The 13,766-nt window shown below is 36.4% G+C and overlaps 1 protein-coding gene across 2 annotated transcripts in view; it reads right to left on the bottom strand.

The window, feature by feature from the left end:
- WDR70 (WD repeat domain 70) overlaps positions 1–13,766 on the bottom strand; it is a 382,013-nt gene that overhangs the window by 132,095 nt on the left and 236,152 nt on the right. For both annotated transcript variants that reach the window (XM_051990074.1, XM_051990064.1), the window contains exon 11: positions 7,890–7,989. In XM_051990074.1, the coding sequence (XP_051846034.1) occupies positions 7,890–7,989 (100 nt within the window). The remainder of the gene's footprint in view (positions 1–7,889; positions 7,990–13,766) is intronic.

Raw genomic sequence — 13,766 nt, 5'->3', positions numbered from 1 at the left:
ATGCAGATGCATTAATAAAGTGAGAATAATTTGGGTGAATTCAGATTTAGTCATTCAATTCAGAAAAGGAAGTATTCTCGGAAGGTTCTGACCTGAATTCTAATGAAATGACAAAAGAGATATAGGATTGTCTACCTAAGAGAATCAAACTGTTCATAAGATCATAGAATTAAAGCTGGAAGAGACCAGAGAACCTTAGCAATCATCACCTCTAACCTCTCCTCTCCTCTCTCCCCCATTTTACAGATAAAATGAGTAAAGTGCAGAATGATTTAATGGCTTGCTCACTGTGATCCCACTAGTAATTCCTGGATTCGAAGACCTGAAATTCATCACTTTTTCAGCCAGTCAATAAGCAGTGATTAAATGCCCACAACATGGCAAAGACACATGGCAAACTCTGGAGACAAAGGCAAACATACAGACCTTGCCTTCAAAAAGCTTACATGAAGAGAGACAATCTGCAAATTACTATGAACATGTCAGATGCACCCGAGTGAATGGAAGGCAATCTAGAAGTAACACACTGGGCACAGAGAATGGGAAAAGTTTCACTGGGATGCACGGTTTGGGCTGAGCCAGCCCCAGGAAGCTGAGAAGGGAGAGTATTCCAGGGGGCAGCAGCCCAAACAAGTTCCCCAAGCAACTTTCTCCACAGGGACTAGAAAACATACCATACCAAATTAGGATCAGGAAAACCAAAGTCACAAAGTCTTGTTTACAGACTGGACATTGGGAAATAGAGATACTGGCAGACTGGGGATGGGAGTATACCGAGTGTACCATGAGAGGAGCATTCTAGTACCTGGTGACTGAAAGAGGAGCGAGATTGAGCACTAGGGATAGAATGAGGCCATGGGGGATCCATTAGCATGGGGAACAGGAAAAAGTGACTAAGGTCACATTACCTCAAATAGATCACAGGTTCAGGGAAGAGAAAAATGATTGCAAAAGGACATATATATGAAGCAAGAAAAAAATTTAGAAGCAAACAGCAGTTGAGGAGTGGAACAGGCACTTGGGTCTTGCCTCCAGTCCAGCATGGGAGCCTGCAATAGAACAGGCAGAATTTAGGAGTCGCAGACCGAAGGAGAGATTCTGAATCTGTAAATGCTCTCAGCTGGCTAACAGTGGCCAAGTCCATTAGCTATCTATGGAAACTCCCACCCAGAGATAAGTCAAAAGATCCAAAAGTGAAGTCTGAATGTGCAGAATTCAGACCACAAAGTCAGCTAACAGACTTTACTCCCTGACAAAGTCAGTTTAGGATCAGTGAAAGCTTACAGGACTGTCAGCAGAGGAACATAAGGAGACAGAAGCTCAGTCCAGATAGTTCCCCAGAAGGGCCCAGAGCCTGGCACTAACATAAAGACTAACCCCAAGGAGTCATAGATCACACATTAACTTAGCAGCCATCACTATAAAGAAAGAGAGAACTTGGAATATAATAAAATTTGCAGTTACAACCAAGAATAACTTATCCAGAAAAACTGTAAGTACTTTACTGCAATGAAAAAAAAAATGCCATTTAATGAAGAAGACGACTTTCAAACATAGGACTTGAAGAGCCTAAAAAAGTAAACCTGAGTGAGCAATCATAAGGGAAAAAACAAGATTAAACCATTTAAATTGTTACTTGGGGAGATACTATGTGTAGCCCCTCAAGACTCTGTCATCATCAGGAAGTCCTAAGGGAGTCAAATTAAACATATCTCTGCATGATCTCTGAAAAATGAAAAGAGTAAAGAACAAGAACTCACTAAGAGAAGGGAAAAGGAAGAAAAATGGGAAAAATTATATGTGTGGATGAAAACTTTGGTAAGAACTGGACATGGATAAGAGGAATCAAAGAAGAAAGATAATACAGCAACATTTTATTTTTTAAAATTCTGAACTTGAACATCACTAAAAAAGCATTTCCATCCACACCACAGGAACATAAAAAGAAGATTCCACATAGAACCTTAAAGTTTCATTTCACAATTTCTGCTTTTAAAAAAGATATATAATAAATTCTACACATTGCTTTCCAAGAAGTCCTTGACTGTACTTCTTTTGAAATTTTTTATCATTCTTTTCCCTGCATTTGAAAAATGTTTCAATTGCCCTTTTAGGAGCTATTACTAAATAGTCCCTAATATCACTATTGTTGAGCTCTTCACTCTGACTCCATCTCCTGAATTAATTGTAAAAAAGAAAGGAAAAAAATACCCTTGTAATAAATATATTTATTAGCACAGTCAAGTAAAACAAATCCACATAGCTATCATGTCCATAAATGTATGTCCTTGCGTGTATTCCCTCTCTGTTAGGGGGTGGGTAACATCATAGCTCTTTTCTATTATTGATTTGTTCAAAGTTTCTTGAGTCTTTCTAAATTGTTCTTCTTATTCAACTCATTTCATTCTTCATATTTCATCCTTCATCCTTCATCCATTCATACTTCCTTTTCATACTTGCCCTTTAAATACAATTCTTTTTTTTTCTTCCTTCCTCCCCTCTTATGATCTAGAAGTATGTTCTGCATGTGACTAATTCATCCTCAGCATGATTCTTTCTTTAACATTGCCCAAAACTGCTCTGTTTCTAATAGTCTTGGGCAACTTTCATTTGTGATTTCCTGAAATACAGTATCTAGGCTTTTATTTTTTATCATGGTTTTCAGGGAATCTAATGATTCTTAAATTACTGCTCCTTAAATTGTTTTCCAGATCAGTTTATTTATATATATGATATCTTCCATTTTCTATTATCTCTTGATTTTTGTTCTAATATTTTTTGTTGCTTCAATCTTTGATTCCTGTTGGTCAATTTTAATTTTCAAAAATTATATTTCTTAGATTGCTTTCTGTTATAAACCATTTATTCTCCTTCCATTTTTTTCTCCAGAGCTCTCATTTTATTTTTTAATCTCTTTTTCTAGGGTTTTTTCTAAGCATTCATGTAATTCTTATGGAAAAATCCATTTTTTCCTTGGAGATTTGCAATAATTTTTGACACTGGTTGGTGGAGTTTTTATGTTTGTTGTTTTTTATTTATTCATCTTTCTAGCTTTTGGCAGCTGGGTAATAAAGGTAGGTGAAGCAGTAGAAAGAGAATATCATGCCTGGAGTCAGGAAGACTCATCTTCCTGTGTTTAAATCTGGCCTCAAACATTTACTATTTGTATGATCTAAGGGGCAAGTCACTTAACACTGTTTGCCTCAGTTTCCTCATTTATAAAATTAGAAGACAATGGCAAACTACTCCAGTATCACTGCCAAGAAAACCACAAATGAGATCATGAAGAGTTGGACACAACTAGAAAACAACTGAACCATCTTTTGGACTAGAGTGGCCAGCCCTACTAGATCTCTCACTGAGCCCCTGGGTTCTTCTGCTGACTAAATTAGCCACCTACTGAATCCTAAGATTCAGAGTACTAGATTTTCAGGGCCTTCTCAGATACCCAAGACCTTAGGTTCCCTCAGCCTGGGCTTTCCCATTCTGAGCATTGCAATATGAGTATTATGGCACTGAATGGGGTAACACTGGGCTTTTCACACTTCTGCTTCCTTCCCCAGGTTGCCGAGGAGCTTACCTAGGGTGGTCTGATAATCCTATGGCTTTTTCTCCAGGGTTTTGCTCATGCTGCCTCCAGACATAGTGTTTAACAGGATTCAAATGTCATGTCTCTGGTCAAGCTGGCACTCACTTTACTGGAAAAGGTTTATTGCTTTGGGGCTTCTAGCTAACTTCTTATATAAGCAGAATAAGTCACTTGTTAATAATAAGTTAATAATAATTAGTTATTATATGTAAAGGGCTAAAACTTTTGAGTTCATGCACTGAGGTTGGACAACAGAGCACTTAAGGCTAACTACCGACTGGACAATACTCTATTAGCATATGCTTGGAAAATGGCCCGCCGCACTATTCTGTGCTGGCTCAATCTGTTGGTATATACAGAGAACTGGAGGAGGGATTAGAGGATGAAGTAAGACATGCGAGAATTACTTTTGGGGGGGAGACAAGGAAGAGAGGTGTGGAGATTCCTATGTCCATTCCTCTCATTACGACCAAGAATAAAGACCAAGGACTTTTGCTTCTCCTGACTCTGGCTGATTCTAAAGTAGCTAGGATGTTAACTCAGTCTTCACAATTATATATAATTATTTAATTATATTAAATATAATTATATATTATATATAATAATAAAACAATATAATTACATATTATATCAAAATAATAAAATAAATATTTAAAATATATATACATATATATAAAATAATAAGTTAATAATAAGAAAATGCTTTCTCATTATATTTCTTTATTATTATTTAATGTGATGCAAAATTAAAGATTTTGCTAGAGTTAGGTACATAAGAACTACACAGCTTGCCTTCCATTCAGCAGGCCAATTTAGCCAGAAGTGCCAAAGACAACATGTCATACAGAACATAGGACCAGTTTTTCCCAGTTTTGTGATGTTAGGCAATCCCTTCACTTTTCAGGATTCTGGTTTACTCATCTATAATACAAGGAACTTGGACTAATTCATACCTCTGATATTTTCTAACATCAAATTTAACAATTCAAGAATATTAGGAAGACAGAGTTGGATAAGATTAATTGGAACAAAGTCACCAAGTGATTCAGAGTCCAAAGATAGGAGTCTATACTTTATCTAAAACTCAACTGTTCATCAATCGAAGGTTCTGAGGAACTTGGTAATATGATCAATCAAATCATCCAGACTGTTCTACAGAAAGAGGATGTAGACAGGAAGTCTCTGAAGTTTATAGTGTTCAAAGCACAAAATGTAAAAAAATCCCAGCAGCCTGAAAAAAAGCATTAAAAGTGAGGGATAGAGCGAGACAATGAAATATATGTGACATGATGAATAAATAAGGATAAAGTAGTGATCAAAGATTTCAAGTAGGTTGATAGGAGAAAAGTCATTGCTGCCAAAAGCAAAAAAAGCCTTTCTAAACTGCACATGGCAGCAAGAAATAAAGTCAATTCATAAGGGGTAGAGAGGTGAGGAGGTAGGAGAGAGGGGAAGAAAATAAGCATTTATATATAGCCCCTATTATGTGCCAGGCACTTTGCTAAATGTTTTGCAAATATTATCTCATTTGATCCTCATAACAACATTGCAAGGTAAATGCTAATATTGTCCTCATTTTGCAATTGAAGACACTGAGGCAGGCAGAGGCACCTGACTTGGCCAGGATCCCAAAGTTAGCCCATGTCTGAGAGGTTGTTTCTGAAATCAGTTCTTTCTGATTCTAGAATCAGTCACTATCCACTGTGCTATCTGTGAAGACAAAAATATCTCTTTTTTAAAAAGAGATTTGGAGTAAAGCAGTATTTTGGAATATGATCTCTATATTACCAAATACAAGAAAGTACAATTTTATGAGAATGAATACACAGAGAAAATGGGGAGAACTCAGAAGAATATCTAAAGAAGAGAGAAAGGAAAAGTTGAGATGACTAAGACAGTAAAAGGGGTTTACAATAATGGAAAAAGTCCTCTAGAACTAATGTTCTAAAGGAGATATTCTGTCAGGGTGCTGACTAACTCCTAGACAGAATGACAGCTAAAATTTAAGCAAAGCTGCCTTATAATTTATTTATGTATTTGTTTATTTATGCATGTATTTATTTATTTATTTGTTTTTTGGGGTTTTGGGTTTTTTTGCTAAGGCAATTGGGGTTAAGAGACTTACCCAAAGTCATACAGCTAGGAAGTGTTAAGTGTCTGAGGCCAGATTTGAACTCAGGTCCTCTGGTGCTCTATCCACCATGCCATCTTGCTGCCCTCAGCCTTATAATTTAGAGGGATAAAGATTGAACCTGTAGTTTCACTGGTGTAAATAATTCTGGGAGTGTAGGTAAATCCAAGAGAACTAGGTCAGATGTGACTACTGCTTGGATGGGCAGTTGGATAATAATGGACTAGAAAGAGAAGACAGAATGATTTAACTCATTTGATTTCTATTTCTTTTTTGAAAGAAAAATGACATTACGCTTGGTAAACCCCTCCTCCCCAAAAAATTAGCTAATCCAGAATTCTAATAAAAATGTTGGAAGGACTGTGGGAAAACAAGCACACTGACCAAAAAAACAAAAACCAGCTACTGCCTTTGATAAGCTAACTTTCTACTGAATAAACATATATACAAGCAATTAAATATAAAGTAATGTCAATAAGGAAAGAATATTAATAATTAGGGGAATGAGGAAAAGTCTCATATAGGACAATACCTGAGTTCAATTCTGAAGGAAACTAGGAATTCTACAAAGAGGAAATAAAGAGGGATTCCTAACTCCTAACTCCTAACAGTGGTCCCTTCTTGTGCAAAGTGGGAACCACTTTTGCAAAGGCAAATAAGAAAGAATTAGAAAGTTGTATAAAGGGAAATGCTAGCAAGCCAGCTTGACTGGAATAGAGAGAGGAGGGAGAAAAGAAGAGAGAGATTACAAGGTGAAAAAAATGAGATACAATTGTTAAGAAAATCAGAAGCCATATTGTAGAAGGCTTTAAATGCCCATATGAGCATTGCACAATTGATATATGATTCAAGAACAGGCAGTTTTCAAAGGGAGAAAAATCCAATCTATTAACAATCATATTTTTAAAAATGCCCCAAATCACTAGTAATTAGAGAAAAGTGAAAAAGCATCTTTAACTTTATATCTCATGCATATAAGGCTGACAAAAACGTAAAGTGACTAAAATGACAAAAGTTTGAGAAAATAGGAGTCTCAATGTATTACTAGTGAATCTATAAATTGGTCTGGTCATTCTAAAAAGCAATTCAGGACCATGTCCTCCAAAATCACTAAAGTGCATATTCATCATAGTCAGTCGACTGAGCATTTAAGCACGCTACTAGATCTAGACTTTAAAGAGGTAAAAGAAAAGGACTCATAGGTACAAAAATATATATCACAGCTCTTTTTGTAGTGGCAAAGGAAAAAAAAGGGAGTAACCATCAATTGAGAATAATTGAACAAATTATAGGACAGGTTCAAAAAATCTAGTGAGGAGAATGAGAACAATTTACACAATACAATATTGCAAAGATAAGAAACTTTTACAAGACTTAATAACATTGATCATAATTCCATTGGGCCATTTACTGATTATTTTGTCCCATACTATTTAATAGAGATAATGGACAAGAACTACAAAATAAGAATGAGTATTATTTATATGTCTCCTGGAAAGCAAAGTAGATCTATGTGGTTAGCCACAAAAAGGAGGACTCTCTGGTAAGACACAGTAGGGAAAAAAAGTGGGAATACACGACTTTTGCTTAGAAAGTTACAGTTATAGGGGCCCTGAAGCACCAGCCCTGAAGTCAGGAGGACGTGAGACATTTAACACTTCTTAGCTATGTGACTCTGGGCAAGTCACTTAACCCCAATTGCCTCAGCAAAAAAAAGAAAAGAAAAGAAGAGAAAGTTATAGTTATGTATATTTTCTTTTTTTGTGTGGGTCCTCTAGTTGAAGATGACATAATACTACAGTTTTGCAGAGAAGAGATTGAACTGCAGTACCTATAGAAAGTATAATTAGAATATTAGCAAATAATTAGCAGAAATACAGCTCATCCTTAAAATAAATTCTTGAAGATTTTAAAACTGTTATGAAAATGGCAACTAAAATTGAAATTCAGGCAAATCAACAGAACATTATTTTTCCTTGATTTTTTAAATAACCTATGTTAGCATACTAATTAGTTATTTTAGTGAAGTTAGACTAATATAATACTAAATATAAAAAACACTGCTAATTTGGATCTTTCCTAGAATGTTAACTTTTGATTTTAAAATGTTAGTTTTGAAAGTAATGCCCTGAACAACATATACTGAAAGAATTTTTTTTTTATACTTACCTCCCCGAGAGGCAAGGACAGTGCCATCATAGGAAAATGTCACACAGGAAGTATCTGTGCCAGGATCATGAGCTTGTCTGCAGTGGAATTTGGTATGAACCTGTTTGTAGGAAAAAAAAAATAAGTTTTTTAATTCAAATGAGATCATTGTTGTGGTAGATATGTAACATACTTAAACATTTCCATGTATTTTAAATAGGAGAGATTTCTCAAAAGTCTTTTATATTACTTTCATTACTGGAAAATGATGACATGATATGCAATAACAGGTCACATAACTAATAACAACAGCTATCTGTACTTGCAAAGTGTTTTACATACATAATCTCATTTGGTCCTACATCAAGCCTAAGAAGTAGATGCTATTATTTCCATTTTACAGAGAAAGGCTAAGAAAAGTTAAGTGACCTGCCCAGGGTCACACAGTAAATATCTACTTGTTGATGTTCATTTAGTCAGGTCTCACTCTTTATGACCCCATTTGGGATTGTCTAGATAGAACTATGGAGCCATTTGCCATTTCCTTCTCCCCCTCAATTTACAGAGTAGGAAACTGAGACAAACAGGGTTAAGTGGCATAAGTCACAGAGCTAGTGAGTGTCTGAGGATGGATTTGAACTCAGGAAGCTGAATCTTTCTGACTCTAAGCCCAGCACTCTATCCCACTGTGTTTAATAAGTATCTAGAGAGAATTTAAACCTCGATTTTCCTGAGAGCAAATATGGCACTGTATCCAGTATGCTACACTGGCTTCCCCAAGTTAATTATCTTATACTTAGCTTTCTTCCTTTTAAAAAAAAAAGTTCAGAAAGCTAAATTCTTAGTGAGGAAAATGGCAGAAGTCATGATCTTATAAGTTAAGCAATTTTGTGTGATAATCAAAGCCAAGGTATCAACATGGTTACAGGTAGTTTGAAAGGAATAAATATAAAAGTTGCTGGAGATGAGGAATAAAATGCCTTCCCCCCCTCCCCCAAGTGGAGGGTAGAGTTGGATAAAACTATGAATAAGAAAATAAAAACCATTTATATTACAGTGATTTGGTGTTCAGAAGGTAAAATTGTCTATATCTACCCAGATTATTCTCACAAAATTACCAACAAGATAGAAAACTAGATATTTTTCTAATCCTCTCAAACCTTTTCTTAACAGAAATTGTGATTTAGATAACATAACTTCAATTGCCTCAATTGTCTAGGATATCCAAGATCCAAAAGAAGGAAAACAAAACAACAAAAAAACCATGAAGTGATATCTACCTTAAGCACCTGTAGTACCTACTCTCCATCCCACCGGATATGATAATTACAGTAAGACTGCACTAACCACTAACCAAGATGATTTACAAGGTAGTAAGAAAACCCAGACTCCATACTCTAGTATCCCCATCTTCTTCCCAGTGCCTTAGAGATCAGACTTCCAGACTATGCAAGTTTTGGGGACTTAGATGGAGCAGCAGCAGCTTTCTGTGCTACTAAAAAAATCTCTGCAAAAGAAAAAAAACAGGGCTGAACATGGGTTTGGGCCTGAAATAGAGCTGTCCTTCCCAATACCTCAGATATCCAAATTCCAAAAGAGTTATAAAAGCACCAGTGTCGAAGTGCTCTATACTGCTGAACAGAACTGAGGAATAGAGAAAATGGGAATATGTGTGGATGGGCAAGAAGGGCAAAGAAGGTAATCTGGCACTCCAATAAGTCTGAGGGAAAGAGCTCAGCATTTAGCTTTAATTCTGTCCCTCCAAAAATCACTTTGGGCAGAGACCTGGGCTAGTGAATCATGAACTGCCCAGTTGAAGTGTAAGCTGTGAAGATTTGAAAAAGGGTTTGCTTGTATTTCTACAGATGGAGAAAGAAACTGATGGGTGGCAACAAGCACCTGGAGAGAGCTAGAAAAAGAGAAAAACCTCGAAACAAAAGAGAAGACCTAAGAAACATCTGACACTGAAAGAGCATAGCTGATAATGAGACTGTTACAGAACTTCAAAACCCTCAGGAATCATTGGATTCGCTGAGATAAAAAATTGTTAATGAGACTGTTACAGAACTTTAAAACCAGCAGGAATCACTGGATTTCCTGAGATGAAAAATTGTTGATAAGACTGCTGCAGAACTTAAAAACCATCAGGAATCATTGGACTCCCTAAGACATGATTAGACTGATGCAGGACTTCAAAATCTGCAGGAATCACATGTGAAGTAATGGACAATAGATTCCTTTGGGACTATTTCTAGGACTTGTGGACATGTATAATTCCTCATGTTGATTCATATTATTTGTCACATCATTACTAGTCTGTTACTATGTGCTTGTATAATTTATGTAATTATGTGTAATACCTCCCATATTGATGGATTTATGCATGCCTGTTTCAAATAAGACCCTCCAGAAACCTGCTAATCTGATTTGATTCCCCATTGTCTTTGGCGTTTTCATCTCCCTTCCTGAGACATCAGGAGGATGTGATCACTTCATTTTATGGTGTTTTCATCCCTTTTTTGAGAAGTCAGGAAGGGCGTGATCACCTCCTTTTCTGGGGTTCTCACTTCCTTGAGAAGTCAGGGAGAGTGACCACCTATGTTCTAAAAACAAAAGAAAGTGGGAGATGTTATGGGTCAGAACTCGGAACTTGAAACATAGGATTCTTACACGGTGCTAAGTCAGTGGAATTGATGGAGACAATGGTTATCTAATTTAGCATGGTTCAGTACGAGTGATTTAATCTTATAACAAATAATGGTTTCCTAGTGATATAATGATTAGTTTATACTCAGTATGGAGCATATAAGCAGGGACTGAGAGCTGCAGAGGAAAAGCTTTTCAGAGAGCAGAGAAGACAGGCAGGAGCTCAAGCCTTCGGAACCAAGAACAGACATTCATTGGATCTTCAGTCAGGCCACTGGTGGCAGGCTCTCCTCCTGCATTTCTCTATTGAGATGAAGGCTGATCGGAAAGGCTCTCCAGAGAGCTGCCCAGCTGAGATTAAGGAGAAATGATCAGACCATTCTGGAAGAACTTAAAGTTTACAGGACCAGAGCCTGAGCTGTCCTTAAGACCCTGGAATAACATAGCACTCAATATATCCCAATAAGAAGCAACAGGATCAACTTAATATTTCCCTATAGAAGTGGACAGAACCTAGAGACGACAATAAATCCAAAGGAAGAAAACAGACTGAAACAATGAGGAAACAGAAGATTCCATTTATAAGATTGGTGATAGGGCAACTAGGAAGTGCAGAGGATAGAGCACCAGCCCTGAAGTCAGGAGGAGCTGAGTTCAAATATGGTCTTAACACTTCCTAGCTGTATGACCCTGGGCAAGTCATTTAATCCCAATTGCCTCAGGAAAAAAAAAAAAAAAAAAAAACAGTGACAAGGCACCTCAAGATGTAAACCTTTAAGAGAATAATTTCAAAACATCTACAAAAAAAAAAGACTTAAAAGAAAAACATCTTGCATAAATTCATTAATTTAAGTAAAATTCCTGAACGATAAAGCAGAAAGAGAGAGTAGAAGGGAAAGAAGGAGAAGGAAGGGGAAAACAGAGAGGAAGGAGGAGAAAGAAAGGGAGAGGGAGAAAGAAGAAAGTAGAGAGAGAGAGAATGGGTTTTCCCAATGAAATGAAATGGCTAGAGGAAAATATTAGAAAAGAAATGAAAGCTACAGAAGGAAGAATTGATAAAGGAATTAACAGATTGGTAAAAAAGGTATAAAACCATGCCCATGCAAGATTTTATACCTTTGCCTATACAAAATTCCTAAAAATTAGAAGGGATCAAATAGAAACACATGACTCTGTGAGACAGCAAGAAATATTAAAAAACAAATACCAAAAAAAAAAAAAAAAAAAAAAAAAAAGAAAGAAAGAGGGAGAGAGAAGAAAATACAAAGTATCTCCCAATAAAAATGACCAACCTGGAAAACAGATTAAAAAAAAAAACCAATTCTTAGACTGTCTGAATATCATGCCGAAAAAAGAACTTATACATCATACATATTTCAAGAACTCTTAAAAGAAAACTGAGCAAATCTCTTAGAACTAGAAGGTAAAGTAGTCTACCAGTGACTGCACTTCCTGAAACCCCAAAACATAAGCCATTATATTGTGAGATAGTCTCATTTCCTCTATACCTATTTTTATGTTTTTTATTTCTTTTGCTTGCTAATTGCTACCACTAGTATTTCCTGGTCTATATCAAATAATAATGGTGAGAGAGGACATAATTGTTTTATTCCTGTATTTGCTGGGAAAATTTCTAGCACATCCCCCTTTCATGTGATTCATTCTTTTGGTTTTAGATGGTGGTTATTTTTAATGATGATAAAAGGAGTCCTTTATGTCTATACTTCGTAAGGATTTTTAACAAAAATGTGTTATACTTAAAGACTTTTTCAGAGGACTTACAGCCAAGATGGCGGAGAGGATACACACATTTACTTAATCTCCATCTTTGCTCTCAGAATTTATTTCAAGACAAGGCCTCAGAATTAGTGCCTGACTGGGGAAAAAATCCACAAATAATTACCAACAGAAAACATCCTTGAAACTCACCAGAAAAGGTCTGTTTCTGCTTCTGGGTGGGATGGTCAGATCGGGGTGGGCTGAGGGAAGGCAGTGGGAGTACAGCAGGCAGCTCATACTGAGCAGACCTGAGGGGGGTAGGGTGTGATCTCAGCCATTTCTGCAGAAAGAACTTTACCACAGTGTGGATACTTTGCCCTGGCAGCAAGCCAGTAGACAAGCTGAGAAGCTGTAAACATAGGAGGTAAAGACAATAACTCTAAAAAGCTAGGATCTCTCCAGACCTGCCCACATCCACCCAGAGTAATTCAGCACACTCTCAGAGTCTCAAAGCACAGACGCAGCGCAGCCATTGCTGTCCTGCTAGTGCCTCACTGCTGCCCCCTGCAGTCTGTAAAGGAAGCTTGGTAATACCATCCAGCCCCCTCCAAAAAAGGCAAACTATATTTGTTTTTTTGCTAGTTTGTCTTTTTTGATTCTTTTCTGACAAAATGAGCAAAAAATTAAAATGGACTTAAACTCTTGATAGCTTCTATATGGATAGAAAGCAGACTTTAAACCCCAAGGAGACTAAAAACAGATTGTCTCCAGATGAATCTCCAAAACAAAGTATAATCTGGTCCTCAACATACAAGACTGTCATAGAAGAAATTAAAAAGCCTCTCACAAGAGAGCTAGAAGAAAAATGGGAAAAGGAAAGAAGCTTGGCAAGAGAGTCTAGATAAGTCATCCCTCTCATTTAGAGTGGATAAAGAAATCAAATCTTTGGAAAACAGATTGGTGACCTGGAAAAAGAAAATAGCTCTCTAAAAAATAAAATTGGCAAAATAGAAAAAAATTCCATAGAACAAAACAACTCACTTAAAAACTCAATTGGACAATTAGAAAAAGATATTTAAAAAGTGAGTGAAGAAAAATAATTCATTGAAAATCAGAATCGAACAAATGGAATTGCATGACTCGAGGAGACACCAAGAAGCAGTCAATCGAAACCAAAAAAATGAAACAATGAAAAAAAGTGTCAAAATCCTTCTTGGGAAAACAACAGACCTGGAAAACAGATCTAGGAGAGACAATCTGAGAATTATTGGACTCCCTGAAAAATATGATTGAAAAAAGAGCCTGGACACTATTTTCCAGGAAATAATCAAAGAGAATTGTCCAGAAGTTACAGAAACAGAGGGTAAAATAGACATTGAAAGAATTCATTGAAAGAAATATAGTGGCTAAATTCTAGAACTATCAAAACAAAGAAAAAATATTACAAACGGTTAGAAAAAATCAATTCAAATATAGAGGAGCCACAGGATTACCCAGGATCTAGCAGTGTCCACATTAAAGGATCAAAGGGCC

The sequence above is a fragment of the Antechinus flavipes genome, chromosome 1, assembly GCF_016432865.1.
Source record: "Antechinus flavipes isolate AdamAnt ecotype Samford, QLD, Australia chromosome 1, AdamAnt_v2, whole genome shotgun sequence".
Lineage (NCBI taxonomy): Eukaryota > Metazoa > Chordata > Mammalia > Dasyuromorphia > Dasyuridae > Antechinus > Antechinus flavipes.
Note: the sequence above shows the minus strand (reverse complement) of the source record. Positions and strands in the feature narration are given on the sequence as shown.